Source organism: Salvelinus sp. IW2-2015, linkage group LG31 (assembly GCF_002910315.2).
Source record: "Salvelinus sp. IW2-2015 linkage group LG31, ASM291031v2, whole genome shotgun sequence".
Taxonomy (NCBI): Eukaryota; Metazoa; Chordata; class Actinopteri; order Salmoniformes; family Salmonidae; genus Salvelinus; species Salvelinus sp. IW2-2015.
Window position 1 is genome coordinate 8,779,282 of NC_036870.1, and position 16,169 is coordinate 8,795,450.

The 16,169-nt window shown below is 42.5% G+C and overlaps 2 protein-coding genes across 3 annotated transcripts in view; one reads left to right on the forward strand and one right to left on the reverse strand.

Annotated features, from left to right (window-relative positions):
- On the reverse strand, positions 1 to 14,866 carry LOC111955674 (cell division control protein 42 homolog). 2 transcript variants are annotated; one of them, XM_023975926.2, is made up of 6 exons: positions 14,778 to 14,866; positions 12,932 to 13,036; positions 3,574 to 3,646; positions 3,063 to 3,172; positions 1,399 to 1,596; positions 1 to 1,073 (listed from the first exon to the last, which is right to left on the reverse strand). In XM_023975926.2, exons 2-6 carry the CDS (start codon positions 13,034 to 13,036, stop codon positions 882 to 884), a joined length of 678 nt encoding a protein of 225 aa, XP_023831694.1. In that variant the 5' UTR covers positions 14,778 to 14,866; the 3' UTR covers positions 1 to 881. The 2 variants fall into 2 exon arrangements, with proteins under 2 accessions (XP_023831694.1, XP_070292596.1); XM_070436495.1 differs by having other exon boundaries at positions 14,682 to 14,795.
- LOC111955666 (gamma-enolase) overlaps positions 14,820 to 16,169 on the forward strand; it is a 20,859-nt gene continuing 19,509 nt past the window's right edge. The window contains exon 1 of the mRNA XM_023975911.1: positions 14,820 to 14,905. Within this exon, the coding sequence (XP_023831679.1) occupies positions 14,896 to 14,905 (10 nt within the window). The 5' untranslated portion in view covers positions 14,820 to 14,895. The remainder of the gene's footprint in view (positions 14,906 to 16,169) is intronic.

The window sequence follows — 16,169 nt, forward strand, 5'->3', positions numbered from 1 at the left end:
CCATTTTCAAGTTATTTTTTATTTATTTCAAACAACTGGATGATGATGCTTCAATACAGCTATTACTGTTACTATAACCATTATTGCTATTAGCTGTTATTACTACTAACATCACAACCAGCTARGTAGTCATTAGAGGCATATTATGATTGTTATGTCAAATGAAACCAGTGACACTCAACACATTGGCACACAACCATAAAAAAAATAAGAAAATATATTTTAAAAACAATTCAAGTGTCCAAACCGCTAACCACTAGGGGTATCCCGGAAATAAAGAGGCAAGAAAATAATACTCTTATTATCGTCGTTAATATACCATCATCTCCAAAAACAATAAATGTCAAAAAAGAAGTAGGTGGAAATTCAGTTCATGTTAGGGGCAGTGAAAACCAAGAGGAATAAAAAGCGCTTGTAGTTTCCATGGGAGCAGTGATGGCAGATAGTGGTGAAGAAGAAGAGTTCAAGTTGTGGGTTGAAGGGAGTAAAGCACTGGGCGTGTGTGTGTGCGTCTAGATTGCTCAGATTAAGCACATTTTCAGTCAGTTTTTAAGTATTATCAAACACAAAATAAACTCCACACTGTCTCCTCCTCCTTTTGTCTAACTTATTTTGTTTGTACTGTAACTTTAAGGCAATAGAGGTTTCAAAACCTTGTCTCTTCCCTATATTGCTCTGTCGGTCTCCTTTTAAGAAGGACTATACTGGTCTGGAAGAGAATTGATCAGCTTGTTACAAGAAACATAGATATACATTCTATTACATATTAGGATGTATTTCTAGGTCTCTGTTTGTTACCTACCATGCAACGTCGCCCCTCCCCACCTGTATCGCTGAAGGCACTATTAAACAAATGTCTCACTCGTCCTCTCTTTCTCCCTCTACAACCCTCCCAGCTTTGTCTGTCTGTTCTCTGTGTCCGCCTGTCTCTTTCCCCCCCCCCGTCCGGTCTTTCCCCTGGCTCTTTGGCCCAATTTAAATTTTTTAAGAGTGGCGCAGCGTTTCTTGGGCTTGGTCTCTGGCGGCTCCAGCGCGGCCAAGATGGCCTCGTCAAACACGTTCTTCAGACCTCGCTGAGAGAGAGAGAGAGAGAGAAGTCAATTTACTCATTGATCCACTATTCTAGTTTCACAATGTCCACAGTTGCACTATGAAAGGCTGTCGACAGTCGCCATCATCCGCTAGTAGTTCCTAGTGAGAAAGTATGACATCAAGACAACGAAGGACAGAGGTCGACAGAGTGAGAGGAAGTTACTTTTCAGAAACCATTCAAGTCACTTACACCCAGCGTTTCCTGTTTACCTGAATGAGGGCCAGAGACTTAGTAGATAGAGATTGTGTCTCTTGCCCACATGTGTGTACACACACACACACACACACACACACACACACACACACCTGGGTGAGGGCGGAGCACTCGACGTATTTGACGGCCCGGAGGTCCCGGCACAGCTTGTCTCCGCTCTCAGGGGCCAGGGGCCGCTGCTTGTTCTTAGCCAGCTTCTCCACTGTGTTGCTGTCGTCTCTCAGGTCCATCTGGGTGCCCACCAGCAGGAAGGGTGTACGCGGACAATGGTGGGAGATCTCTGGGACCCACTGTGGGAGAGGAGGGGGGCATATTAGGATGACACCCAGGTTTTGATCCGGGGATATATTATGTCCATTGAGTATGGGAGGGTTTCATGTTATATACAGTACCAGTCAAAAGTTTGAACACACCTATCATGTAGTAACCAATAAAGTGTTGAACAAATCAAAATATATTTTATATTTGAGATTCTTCAAAGTAGCCACCCTTTGCACACTCTTGGCATTCTCTCAAACAGCTTCATGAGGTAGTCACCTGGAATGCATTTAAATTAACAGGTGTGCCTTGTTAAAAGTTAATTTGTGGAATTTCTTTCCTTCTTAATGTGTTTGAGCCAATCAGTTGTGTTGTGACAAGGAAGAGGTGGTATACAGAAGACAGCCATATTTGGTAAAATATGAAGTCCAAATTATGGKAAGAACAGCTCAAATAAAACCAAGAAAAATGACAGTATGACACATGAAGGTCAATCTAAAAAATGTCAAGAACTTTGAGTTTCTTCAAGTGCAGTCGCAAAAACCATCAAGCACTGATGAAACTGGCTCTCATGAGGACCGCCACAGGAAAGGAAGACCCAGAGTTACCTCTGCTGCAGAGGATAAGTTCATTAGAGTTACCAGCCTTAGAAATCGGCAATTAACTGCACCTCAGATTGCAGCCCTAATAAATAAATTCTTCACAGAGTTCAAGTAAAAGACATATATCAACATCAACTGTTCCGAGGAGACTACGTGAATCAGGCCTTGGAATTACTGCAAAGACCCGCTGTGTCTTTGTGAGACGCGGAGTTGGTGAACGGATGATCTCCGCATGTGTGGTTCCCACCTTGAAGCATGGAGGAGGTGATGTGATGGTACTTTGCTAGTGACACTGTCGATGATTTATTTAGAATTCAAGGCACACTTAACCAGCATGGKTACRACAGCATTCTGRAGCGATACGCCATCCCATCTGGTTTTGCGCTTAGTGGGACTATCATTTGTTTTTCAACAGGACAATGACCCAACACACCTCCAGGCTGTGTAAGGGCTATTTGACCAAGAAGGAGATTGACTGAGTGCTGCATCAGATGACCTGGCTTCCACAATCACCCGACCTCACCCCAATTGAGATGGTTTGGGATGAGTTGGACTGCAGAGTGAAGGAAAAGCAGCCAACAAATACTCCGCARATATGGGAACTCCTTCAAGACGGTTGGAAAAGCATTCCAGGTGACTACCTCATGAAGCTGGTTGAGAAAATGCCAAGAGTGCACAAAGCTGTCATCAAGGCAAAGGGGAGAAAAAGAACATTAACCCCAACTAACAAAACACACACAATGCTATGTTTACAGAGAAACCTAGGTGTAAAGACATGGGCTTGAAAACACAAGTCACAAGTGTGTGTGTTGTGTTTTGGGGGTGTTTGGAAAGGCAGAAAACAAAACTAATTAATGTTCTAGCAAATGGACAATAAAGTTGTATTCCACACACACCTTCTCACGGACGTTCTCAAAAGAGGAAGGTGATACGACAGAGAAGCACACCAGGAAGACATCTGTCTGAGGGTAGCTGAGTGGTCGCAGTCTGTCATAGTCCTCCTGACCTGGGGAGGGCGACAGAGAGAAGACGGCAAAAATAATTAGGATTTTACGTCAAGGATACCTTTCATATGCAAGACAAAGTCTAAATAAGACAACTACACAATGGACTCTACATGATCTAGTTTATATTTGAGCTTGGTGGACTAACACAAGCAGACTAACCCACAAACACAAAAACTTGTTTAGACACGATGGTAAATGCTATAACTACATAGGCTAGTTACCCATGCAATGTTAAATGCTTAGATGCCTGGAGAGAAACACGATCCGTAAGCACCATGTGAAAGTAAAACAGGCAGACCATGGTGAGTGAGAAGAAGGTATTACAAGTCGAGGCTCAAGACACTGTAGTTAGGAAGCGCTCACGTAGAGAGAGATAGAGAGAGCGGCCATTTTGTTTTACCTGCTGTATCGAACAGCCCCAGAGTGTAGGGCTCCCCTCCGATCATCACTGTCACTGCATAGTTATCAAACACCTGAGGAAGAGACAGATAGAGGATCAATCATTAGGGATTTCATAACATGTTGAGTTTTGATTTATTTATTTTATTTTCCAGTGAAAAATTATATCATGCTGATGGAGGCAGATGAATGGCACGACAATGGGCCTCAAGATCTAGTCACAGTATCTCGGTGCATTCAAATTGCCATCGATAAAATGCAATTGTGTTTGTTGTCCGTAGCTTACGCCTGCCCATACCATAACCCCAACATCAGGRACTCTGTTCACAACGTTGACATTAGCAAACCGCTTGTGCACATGACACAATACATGCTGTCTGCCATGTGCCCGGTACAGTTGAAACCATTGAAGAGCACAACTCTCCAGCGTGCCAGTGGCCATCGAWGGTGAGCATTTGCCCACTGAAGTTGGTTACGACGTCAAACTGCAGTCAGGTCAAGACAATGAGCACGCAGATGAGCTTCCCTGAGACGGTTTCTGATAGTTTGTGCCGAAATTCATCGGTTGTGCAAACCCACAGTTTCATCAGCTGTCCGGGTGGCTGGTCTCAGACGATCCCGCAGGTGAAGAAGCTGGATGTGGAGGTKCTAGGCTGACATGGTTAGACATGGTCTGCGGTTGTGAGGGCCAGTTGGACATACTTTCAAATTCTCTAAAAAGACGTTGAAGGTGGCTTATGGTAGAGAAATGAACATTCAATTATCTGGCAACAGCTCTGGTGGACATTCCTGTAGTCAGCATGCCAATTGCACACTCCCTCAAAACTTGAGACATCTGTGGAATTGTGTTGTGTGACAAAACTGCACATTTTATAGTGTKTTTTTATTGTCCCCAGGACAAGATGCACCTGTGTAATGATCATGCTGTTTTAAATCAGCTTCTTGATATGCCACACCTATCAGATGGTTGGACTCACAGTAGGCCTACATCATTTGATTGATTAGGATCTCCATTAGCTGACTCCAATGGCGACAGCTAGTCTTACTGGGGTCCGACACATAACGAAAAATACATTACCATCCCTTTACTTCAGATTTGTGTGTGTTGTTGTGAAATTGTTAGATATTACTCGTTAGATATCACTGCACTGTTGGAGATAGATACACACGCATTTCGCTACACCTGCAATAACATCTGCTAAACACTGGTGTGTGACCATTTCAATTTGATTACAGACAAAAGACTTTACAATTTAAATACATTTACATGTAGTGTGATGTGTGTTGGTTTGGTTTACATCAAATCAAATTGTATTGGTCACATACACATGGTTAGCAGATGTTAATGCGAGTGTAGCGAAATGCTTGTGCTTCTAGTTCCGACCGAGCAGCAATATCTAACAAGTAATCTAACAATTTCACAACAACTACCTTATACACACACACACACACACACGTGTAAAATAATGAATAAGAATATGTACATATAAATATATGGATGAGCGATGGTTGTGTGTGTGTGTGTGTGTGTGCGTGCATCCATCAGTTACAAATACACACACACACACAAGTAGGTCACATGGGGGAGAGGCGTTGTGCCGTGAGGTGTTACTTTATTAGTATTTTTTTGAAACAGGTTTGCTGTTCACTTACAATACGTTTCCTTGAATTTGTTCTGGGCCTGGGGACTTTGAAAAGACCCCTGGTGGCATGTCTGGTGGGTAAGTGTGTGTGTGTGTCAGTGCTGTGTGTAAGTTGACTATACAAACAATTAGGAATTTCCAACACATGAATGTTTCTTATAAAAACAGGAAGTCACYCAGTCAGTCTTTCCTCAACTCTCAGCCAAGAGAGACTGGCATGCGTAGTATTTATATTAACCCTCTGATTACAATGAAGAGCAAGACGTTCTGGGCCAGCTGCAGCTTAACTAGGTCTTTCTTTGTTGCACTTGACCATAMGACTGGACAATAATTACATTAAGACAAAACTAGAGCCTGCAGGACTTGCTTTGTAGAGTGTGGTGTCAAAAAGCAGAGCACGTCTTTATTACGGACAGACCTCTCCCCATCTTTACAACCACTGAATCTATATGGTACAGGTATGTAAAGAGGAATATGGTTATGCTGCGGCTAGGTTCAGTTTCATAACCTATATCCCACCCCACACACACACACTTGAAGTCGGAAGTTTACATACACTTAGGTTGGAGTCATTAAAACTCGTTTTTCAACCACTCCACAAATTTCTTGTTAACAAAGTATAGTTTTGGCAAGTCGTTTAAGACATCTACTTTGTGCATGACACAAATAACTTTTCCAACAATTGTTTACAGGTAGATTATTTCACTTATAATCCACTGTATCACAATTCCAGTGGGTCACAAGTTTACATACACTAAGTTGACTGTGCCTTTAAACCTGCTTGGAAAATTCCAGAAAATTATGTCATGGCTTTAGAAGCTTCTGATAGGCTAATTGACATAATTTGAGTAAATTGGAGGTGTACCTGTGGATGTATTTCAAGGCCTACCTTCAAACTCAGTGCCTCTTTGCATGACATCATTGGAAAATCAAAAGAAATCAGCCAAGACCTCAGAAAAAGAATTGTAGACCTCCACAAGTCTGGTTCTACCTTGGGAGCAATTTCCAAACGCCTGAAGGTACCACGTTCATCTGTACAAAGAACAGCTCGCAAGTATAAACACCATGGGACCACGCAGCCGTCATACCGCTCAGGAAGGAAACGCGTTCTGTCTCCTAGAGATGAACGTACTTTGGTGCGAAAAGTGCAAATCAATCCCAGAACAGCAGCAAAGGACCTTCTGAAGATACTGGAGGAAACCGGTACAAAAGTATCTATATCCACAGTAAAACGAGTCCTATAACGATATAACCTGAAAGGCCGCTCAACAAGGAAGAAGCAACTGCTCCAAAACCGCCATAAAAAAGCCAGACTACGGTTTGCAACTGCACATGGGGACAAAGATCGTACTTTTTGGAGAAATGTCCTCTGGTCTGATAAAAAAAAAATAGAACTGTTTGGCCATAATGACCATTGTTATGTTTGGAGGAAAAAGGGGAATGCTTGCAAGCCGAAGAACACCATCCCAACCGTGAAGCGCAGTGGTGGCAGCATCATGTTGTGGGGGTGCTTTGCTGCAGTAGGGACTGGTGCACTTCACTAAAGAGATGGCATCATGAGGAAGGACAATTATGTGGATATATTGAAGCAACATCTCAAGACATCAGTCAGCTTGGTCGCAAATGGGTCTTCCAAATGGACAATGACCCCAAGCATACTTCCAAAGTTGTGGCAAAATGGCTTAAGAACAACAAAGTCAAGGTATTGGGGTGGCCATCACAAAGCCCTGACCTCAATCCCATAGAAAATTTGTGGGCAGAACTGAAAAAGTGTGTGCGTTCAAGGAGGCCTACAAACCTGACTCAGTTACACCAGCTCTGTCAGYAGGAATGGGCCAAAATTCACCCAACTTATTGTGGGAAGCTTGTGGAAGGCTACCTGAAACGTTTGACCCAAGTTACACTCAATTAGTATCTGTTAGCATTGTGTTTATGTAAACTTCTGATTCACTGGGAATGTGATGAAAGAAATAAAAGCTGAAATAAATCATTCTCTCTACTATTACTCTGACATTTCACATTCTTAAAATCAAGTGGTGATCCTAACTGACCTAYGACGGGGAATTTTTACTACGATTGAATGTTAGGAATTGTGAAAAACTGAGTTTAAATGTATTTGGCTAAGGTGTATGTAAACTTCCGACGTCAACTGTATGTACATACATACACATGAAAACCCCTCACTTTGGTTCCCTTGACAGAACAGTGTATGGTACTTAGAATGTTAGGTGGTCAAAGGGAACCATGTCGTKAACTAAGTAAGCCCTGATTTATACCACATGTACGCATGGAAGAACTAGAAGTAGCTACACAAAATTGTATTGCGTAGAGAAACTACGTAGACTCGTGCAGCCCAGTCATTCATAACTTCACGCAATAATGCCATTTTGCGTAGCATGTTTGTGTTGCGTACGTAGGGTATCAGAATGTTTCACAGCGTTCTCGTTCCTCTTAAGGTGCCTCCCCGTAGAGACAAAGAAGCCACATACTGTTCAGTAAGAATGAGGAACTGTCTGACTCAGCTCATCTATAATGTGATGATGAAACCACTATGCTTCGTGCTGAATTGCATTGCCATTTCTCGTTTTTTGGTCTCCGTCGCACAATACTGCGTAGACAGTGACTACCGTAGGGCAGGTTCACGGGCGGTATCATTTTCAAGCTTTTTTGTAGGTCAGAAAACTTTGAAGGAAAATGGTAACCCTGTGCTCAAAAGACATTGTCTCTTTAACCCAACCGGTGTTTCTCCCACCATTACATAGGTGGGTTCCAGAAAGTGACAAATTGCTGTAGGGAGTTCTTGACATTGCTTTGGAAAATGTAGACTCGCGTGAAACACTAAATCACTGCTGCCATTTTTAGGTGTTCTATTTGAAAGGAGTCTTATGGCTGTCACCTGGGAATGAATAACAGTGTTAACTACTATTACTTTAGTGTACATGTTTGTCTTTGTAGTGTGGAGCTTGAGGGACATTCCCTCAATTTGGGTGGGAGATTCCTGACATTCCTGCCTTGTGTAGTCTCTAAACCACCAATTTACCTTCTTCCCTGGCTGTCCACTCCCTGTTTCATCACTCCCTGTTTCATCTCAGGCCTCATCCTAGTCCATTCTTACACTTGAGTTTGAGCCTCACCGGGCGACAAGGAGAGGAAGCTATTTCAGACCATTGAGATGCACCCACAAGTAGGGGTGTWATGGTTCACCAAACCCATGGTTCCGTAAGTGTTGCTGTTTTGGAGACACGGTTCGGTAAAGCGGAACAATGAAATTCCAACAGTTACTTTAGTTAACAAAATACACAAAATTCAAAAGCACTCTATTTGTGGCACAGTTTCTGTGACATCATTCACAATGTTCCTGGCATTGTCTTTTGGCCTTCAAGCAGAGGTCTAAAAAGTTGGACACGTTCCGAAATGGACCTGGGGCTTTCTCACCATGACAAATATGCATAAATATATTTTTCAATACAGAGACCTTTTCCAAACAGACCCGAGTATGACCAGTTCTGTATAGACGTGGTCGGATCAGAGTGAGGGAAGCAGCAGAAAAGTCCACCTGTAAGCTATTTTATTAACCAGAGCTGATACAGCATGAAGGAGAGTAGGCGGAGGACAGGCCTTGCGGTGTGTGTCTTGTGATCAAGTGAAACGGGATCAAGGAAGGAGGGAGAGGCAGCAACCAACCGAGCCGACTTGCGCTAGTAGGCCAACTTCTAGCTTGTCATAGCTAGGTTATTTATCATCCAATATAATTACGTAGTACCTCTCGACTGCATCAAACCGAGAGAAGCTAGTTGGCTAAAATAGCTAGCTAAGAGCTAGCTAAGCTAATTGAGTCTGCATGCGCTTTCTTCCTGTCCTACAGTTAGTTACAAATAACACATTATAGCATATACTTCTCATTTAAACTAATTCCATCTTCCATTGATTAGATCATCTCCTAACTTGCTTTGCCAAACATGGAGGCTCTATGACTTGGCGCTTTGATGACTTGTGAGTGGCCGACAAACGCAAGCTACACACGCCACTCTGCATAGGCTATTCTCGTTGAGCAGTGGAGAACATAATATTAACTTTTTATCCACAACTCTCTGTCCATCGCCGTTGTAGTTGACTGTGAAGCCAAAATGTTCCTAAACTGCAGATTTAAATTCTGGTTAATGGATCCCACCACTTGCCATCTACAGAGTTCCCGGCTACACCTCAGAGGATAGTTTGAAATTAAGATTAAAATTTGAAATACAACGTGCGCATAGGCTGTAGTAGTTTAAAATGGAATTCCATACATTTTCCCCGCTCAGATTTACTCACAAGGCAATGGCATACAACGTAGCATAGGCATAACCTAGAGTTTAAAAATATATATTTTAATTTGGAATGCATTCATTCGGGTTCACAGTGCGTACCGAACAGAGGTCCCGGTACCGAACGGTTCGGTAGGAATATGTGTACCCTTACAGCCCTACCCACAAGTCATGCTTGCTAGAGTTGGGGTGCATCTCAATGGTCTAACATGTCTTCCTCTCCTTGTCGCCTTTCCTTTAACTGCACTGAATATGATTGAACACTAGTGATGCACTGTATACCGAAACTTTTGTACTTTTTTTGATACTAGAACATGAAAAGCGGTTCGGTACTTCTATCAAATGTGTCACAAGTCGTCTACTGATTGAGAGAGGATCAAGTCTGTCTATCAGCGAAGCTGATGTCACCTTCTAGCGCGAGCGCACCGTGCCTGCTCCACTTAGTCATTGCTAGCTCTAGCCTGTCCTGAGGAATCCCTGCACTCACTGGGAGTCTGGGCTGCATCATGTTAGCTCCACACTCTTGCTGCACAGAAGTTAACACACTTCAATAATGCAACACGGCATGTAGAAACGTTGCAACTGTTAATTACTGTTCGCAAAACAAAGTTCATTCCAGGCTAGAACATTTCACAACGCAAGAAGATACCGGTAGCTTCCAGCTATGTAGGGCAACTTTTCTTGCTAGCTTACAGCTGAAGCTCACATCAATTCACTACCCTAGAACTTTGTTTGTGATAATACGTAAACCATAACACACAATATGCTTATTTCAAAGCTGATTGTCACCAAAAACCATACAGTCATATCCCAAAAACGTTATTCATTGGGGAAGTTTGTTTTGCATGGCRCGGTGCCCCGGGTTGGTGGAGATTTCTCCTCAGGATCAATGGGATGGTCGAAATGAGCAAACCTTGCCGATCCAGGGCACCGGACGACGTAAAAAAACTAAAATAAAAAAACTATTTACCCATTCACTTCGTCTTCCTCGCCTCAGTCACGTCTATCTCACTGTGTGTGTGAATGATGTCATTAGGTCTTAAAGAGCACACTTTGATAAAATAAGAGATCGCTTCTTTTATGCCAATGTTGTTGATCAGTACAATAAAATAAGTCCCAAATGGAAAGAAAACAGATTGTTTTTCCATCGGTGCACTTTGGCTAATATGCCGTCTCTTTTTGCTGTGGTATCGTTTTGGTATCGAGTATCGTGATGGTATTGATTATCGTGATACTGAACCTGGAATCGAAGTCAAATTTGTGGTATCGTGACAACACTATTGAATACTGCCTGAATATGAAAGAATTGGAGAGGTGAAAGCAATCTATCATAGGCTTATTTCTTTCACCTCTCATGTATTTTTATACACCAGCGCTGAAAGACGAAAGCGAGGAGGCGAGGAAGACCCTTTCGACTATTAAGATGCAACCATGGACTTCAGTCTGCCACACACCATTGGTCTGTTTATCCGTTATTGGGTTGAGAAACCATGGGAGGCCGCGCTTTTTAGGGCAGTTCAAGTCTAGACATAAAAACAGTGAGGCGTTGGGGCATGCAGTGGAAAGGCGCGGCAGGCAGCACACATTGAAGAGCAACCAAGCAAAGTCAGAAACACATCTCTGATCACCATGACGATAATGTGTTTGGACAGAGCCAGGCCTAATACCATTGAGAATGGTGGGTAAAAAAAAAAAAGGTAACTGCCTCTACAAGGGTGACTGTCCACACTACACCCATATTCAGATGTTTCAACTCCCAAATGCAGTAGTACAAGGACTGTATTCACCAATAAATGAAAGGTTCTAAGAATGCACTACATGCATCTAATATAAGAATACACTAGGCCATTGTAGGTAATCTCAGCCTATTTCTGTACATGTAAGATGTGTCAGAGTATTTCAATACCTACCAAATCAACCAGTAGCATTGTTTGAGTATTTTGAGTCATCTGCTTATAATTAKAAAACGTAAATTGCCACGTGATTCTTATGAGAAGAGTGCACTGTAGTGAGTACAGAAGGACGGCGAAACGTCCCGGAGACAATTGGGTCTGTTTTACAGGCCAACATGAACACACCCAGTTGGACCTGACTGGACATAGAGGACTGAGTCGACAGACTCTCTCTGCCAGGCTCTGGTACAGCACTGGGCTGATTACTGATTACTGAGAGAGAGATGGGCGTGATAGAAATAGCTACTCATCACACACTGTCTGCAGCACCCCAGTACAGTCCCAAGTCAGTGAGCTATAGGATAAGGTTACCTAAGGGATGGACAACTGGCGGCCCCCTTTATGAAGGCCCTCGGATAAATCCCCCCATCCCATCCCAAATAAAAAAATTTAGGGGGGAGGGCTTAGTCGAAGTTTCAACTTAATGTTGAGAGTTAGAATAGTAGAATACACAAGGTGCAATTTCTAAATTTGTTTGTGCATCAGCAGTTTATCTTGTTATGTCAGTCACTGATAGCTGATATGTGCTAATTGACTGACTAAAATGTTTTCGATTACTAAGTTAGTTTAGCGGCCAGCAATCTAAACTTGTTACCATGGTTGAATTACCAGCCGTGGGCCCCCATTAATTTTGTTAGTCTCACTAATATTAAAAACTGCAAACATCTCTCCACACAAAGGAAAAATGAGCAGAATTGCATGAAATGAGTTATAAAATTGCTAAATATTCTCTCTGCCCCATGGCATAATGTGTAGAATTGCAACAAACTTGCTTTAAAATAGCAACATTTTCTCTACACCCCATGGTTAAATGTGTAGAATTGCATGAAATGAACTTTAAAACGTAAAAAATGCCTCTCTGCTGTCAAGAGGGGCAATAAAATATTTTGCTCGCCGTGTGTGTGTGGTGTGGGGGGGAGTTATGATGTGGGTATGCAGAACTGCAAGCAACTGTAGCCCCTCATGAGGAGTTCAGAGTTTTGTGGCCCCCACCCCCATCAAAGTTGCCCATCAGTTGGACTGAGTTTTCTATTTTCATCCCTATTTGGCAAATAGTAGAACAAGGTGAAAAGGCTTGTAGCCCGACTGCTTTTTGGTCCATAACCACTTCCATAAGAGTCTGGCTCTTCATCAAAGGGTTCCTWTTTTCAGCTACAAAACAAATACATTCTCTTATCAAAACCCATTCTATATGTGAGATTCTGCACAGATCAAGAATTACAGACAGTGTGTGGAGGCTTTTGTTCCTGCCCAGCACTAAACACACAGGATTCATTCAATAGCGGTTTAAATTTGATTAGTTGAAACAGAAATGTGTTAGAAATGGTCTGGAACAAACGGCACAAACTGCAGCGGCTCCTGCTGCATACCCCCTAGCCTAGACACTTGACAAACCCTGACACCTGGCCATGTCCCACTCAAAGACCTTTCTTGACAACACTCCAATCAGTGCCACTCACCGTGGGGACGTATTCAGAGGGGAACTTGTTGGTGGTGTAGGAGATCAACAGGCAGGTCTTTCCCACTGCACCGTCACCCACTACCACACACTTTATGGTCTGCATCTGGATGGATGGAGGGAGACAGACAGACAGAAACAGGGTTGAATGTACTGATTGATGCTGGTGAAACTTCAGACCAATCGGGGAAGAAAGAAAATCTGCAAATGAACTGTCTTTTTGGTAGCTGTAGTCATAATTTAGAGAAGAGGTATGTGTCATTGGTTTATCTCACTAAGTATAAAAGATATTGAGAGAGAGAGACAGAGGCAAGATAATACACACCATGAGAGGGTGGGCACAAGAGTGAGAGCAGACACCACAATTGTATGACTCATTGGCCACAGACCCAACTGTGTGTTTGTGAATAACAAGTGATAAGAATTCCAACCATCTAGATCGCTCAAGTGCACACAGTGGGCTGTCAGACAGTAATACACCGTTAACAGCACAAGGCCCTGTGACCAGTATGTTGCTGAGCAACGACTCACATTGTTAAATGCGCTACATGGTCAATACGCTTTCTGCAGTGGCCGTATAGCATTTACTTTAATGCGGCCTCTGCAGAAGACAGGGCAAACATATTTTTTGCGCGTCATGGAGCAGCGCAGAGCTGTTGTCAAGGAAGTGACTTTGTATTGATACAGGACCTCCCGCCCTCACCTAATCATGTCAATGCGGAGCAATACCGAGCCCTCCGCATTGTTACACAATTTGAGAGGCCAAGGCGATGCGGAACAGAGTGCCTCCAGAGGCCCAGGAATTGCGTCACACCACCCATACGGCTCAGCCGACCACACTTTCAGATCAAGCATAAATTGGCTCTTAGAGCAGAGACAACACCATCTCGTCATTATATAGAGTATCTCTTATTTACATCACCATTTCATCAATGAGGGTCCTGTGATTTGACAGTTGTGGGTATGACATAAGTAATTAACAACAACGCTAGTTCTAAATGCTGTCCAACAAAAACAGACGAAACAAACAAATGTGACAATATATCAGACTTAACGTTAACTATCACACGAGGATTGCAGGCAAGCAAACACTGTGGGGATTAGGCTAGCCAACCTCTAACGTTAAAGAAGCAAGTTATTTCCTAATTTTTTTAAATGTACTATACCATAACATGCATGGATAATATGGGCACAATTATAGCTAACTTACTAACCAACTTTTTTGTAGCCCTTTCAAACCTTGCTAATTGCTTACTAGCTACTGTTAGCCAGTTAACGTTAAGGTTGCAGGCTGTCACTTCCGCATACAAAGTTCGATGTAAGTTGAAGGTAGCAAGCGAACTAGAAAATAAAAAAAGGAGAAAACACATGTAAAGTTTTTAATCATACTAAATCTCAACTAGAGCTTGCCAAAACGACTAAACAGAGCGTTTTATATCTGGCTAACGTTACCTATCATAGGTCGCTAGGCTAACATTAGCTTGCTAGTTAGCTAGCTAAATCCCAGACGAGGCCTGTAAAACCGTTTCGCCTCAATCATTTTCAGTGCCGTGTCATTAAAAAAAAACAACGAAGTAAAGTAAACAAAAACGAATGCTATTTTCCCAAGCTGCTATGTAGACACTTAGCACGTAACGTTAACTAGTAAAAACAACAAACAAAAGCTAGCTGACGTCCTTAGCAGCTAACTTTAGCAAGCTGGTTAGCTAGGTGTCAACTGCTAATGCGGTTGTTTAAAAATAAATACATACACTAAGTTGTTCCAAATGTAAATATGTACTCTTTCTACATAACATACATTTCACGATTTATCTCAAATCAGACTTAGATTGCAAAAGTTTCGCTACCGTATCAATCCAACACAGGCGTTGTCACATCCGGGGTTCATACACATGATCACTGTAAAGGGGGCGTTTCATACAACACAGCCTCCAATATTCTTGAGGTTCATCTGTGGCTCATCATATGGCATTAAGTGAGTATATATTCTACCTTTTTATCTACCCTCCCGCTTAGTTATATAAGAAAATCTAGAGCCAAAGAGAGACATCCTCCAAAGAGACTACATATATTGTCCTTGGCAAGTGGTGAGACAACCTTGAATATCTTTTATTAGGGCAGGTAGGTGATCTTCAATGGAGAGGGGTTGACATTGGCAAAACGTTTTTCACTAAACATAATTAATCAATCTGCGGTATTGATTTACTGATCAGTGCACATTGAGAGTCTGTAAACGTTCAGGTTCAGAGCAAGCCAGGAACTGAGTCATGCCACAGGAAATTTGAGCTAGGTGAGACGAGTAAGCACTACTGAATGCTATTCTAGCAGGAGTGAATAACTATTTTTTTTTTAAACAGTGGGCTACTTGTGAGCATAGTGAATTATAGGGAGGATCGCTTGCCTGGCAATCCAGATTCCTTGTTCCGGCCAAACGCTAGGCCACACCCACACAAGTAGTTTGGATCTCCCATAGAGATAGATCATAGAGATAGATAGAGGACGCATTTTTGTATCTGTGACATTATAGCATCCGTGACAGCATGGGCAGTGGCCTTTGAGGCTATCTCCATTTTAAAAAGTAGTCATTTTCTTCTTAACTATTGGACCATCAAATTTTATTGGTCACATACACATGATTGGCAGATGTTATTGCGAGTGTAGCGAAATGCTTCTGCTTCTAGTTCCGACAGTGCAGTAATATCTAACAAGTAATATCTAACAATTCCACAACAAATCTAAGTAAAGGAATGGAATAAGAATATATAAATATATGGATGAGTAATGATAGAGCGGCATAGGCTAAGATGGAATAGAATACAGTATATACATATGAGATGAATAATGCAAGATAAGTAAACATTATTAAAGTGGCATTATTAAAGTGACTAGTGTTCCATTTATTAAAGTTGCCAATGATTTCAAGTTTGTATGTAGGCAGCAGCATCTCTGTGTTTAGTGATGGCTGTTTATCAGTCTGATGGCCTTGAGATTGTTTTTCAGTCTCTCGGTCCGAGCTGTGATGCACCTGTACTGACCTCGCCTTCTGGATGGTAGCGGGGTGAACAGGCAGTGGCTCGGGTGGTTGTTGTCCTTGATTATCTTTTTGGCCTTCCTGTGACATCGGGTGCAGTAGGTGTCCTGGAGGGCAGGTAGTTTGCCCCTGGTGATGTGTTATGCAGACCGCACCACCCTCTGGAGAGCCCTGCGGTTGTGGGTGGTGCAGTTGACGTACCAAGCGG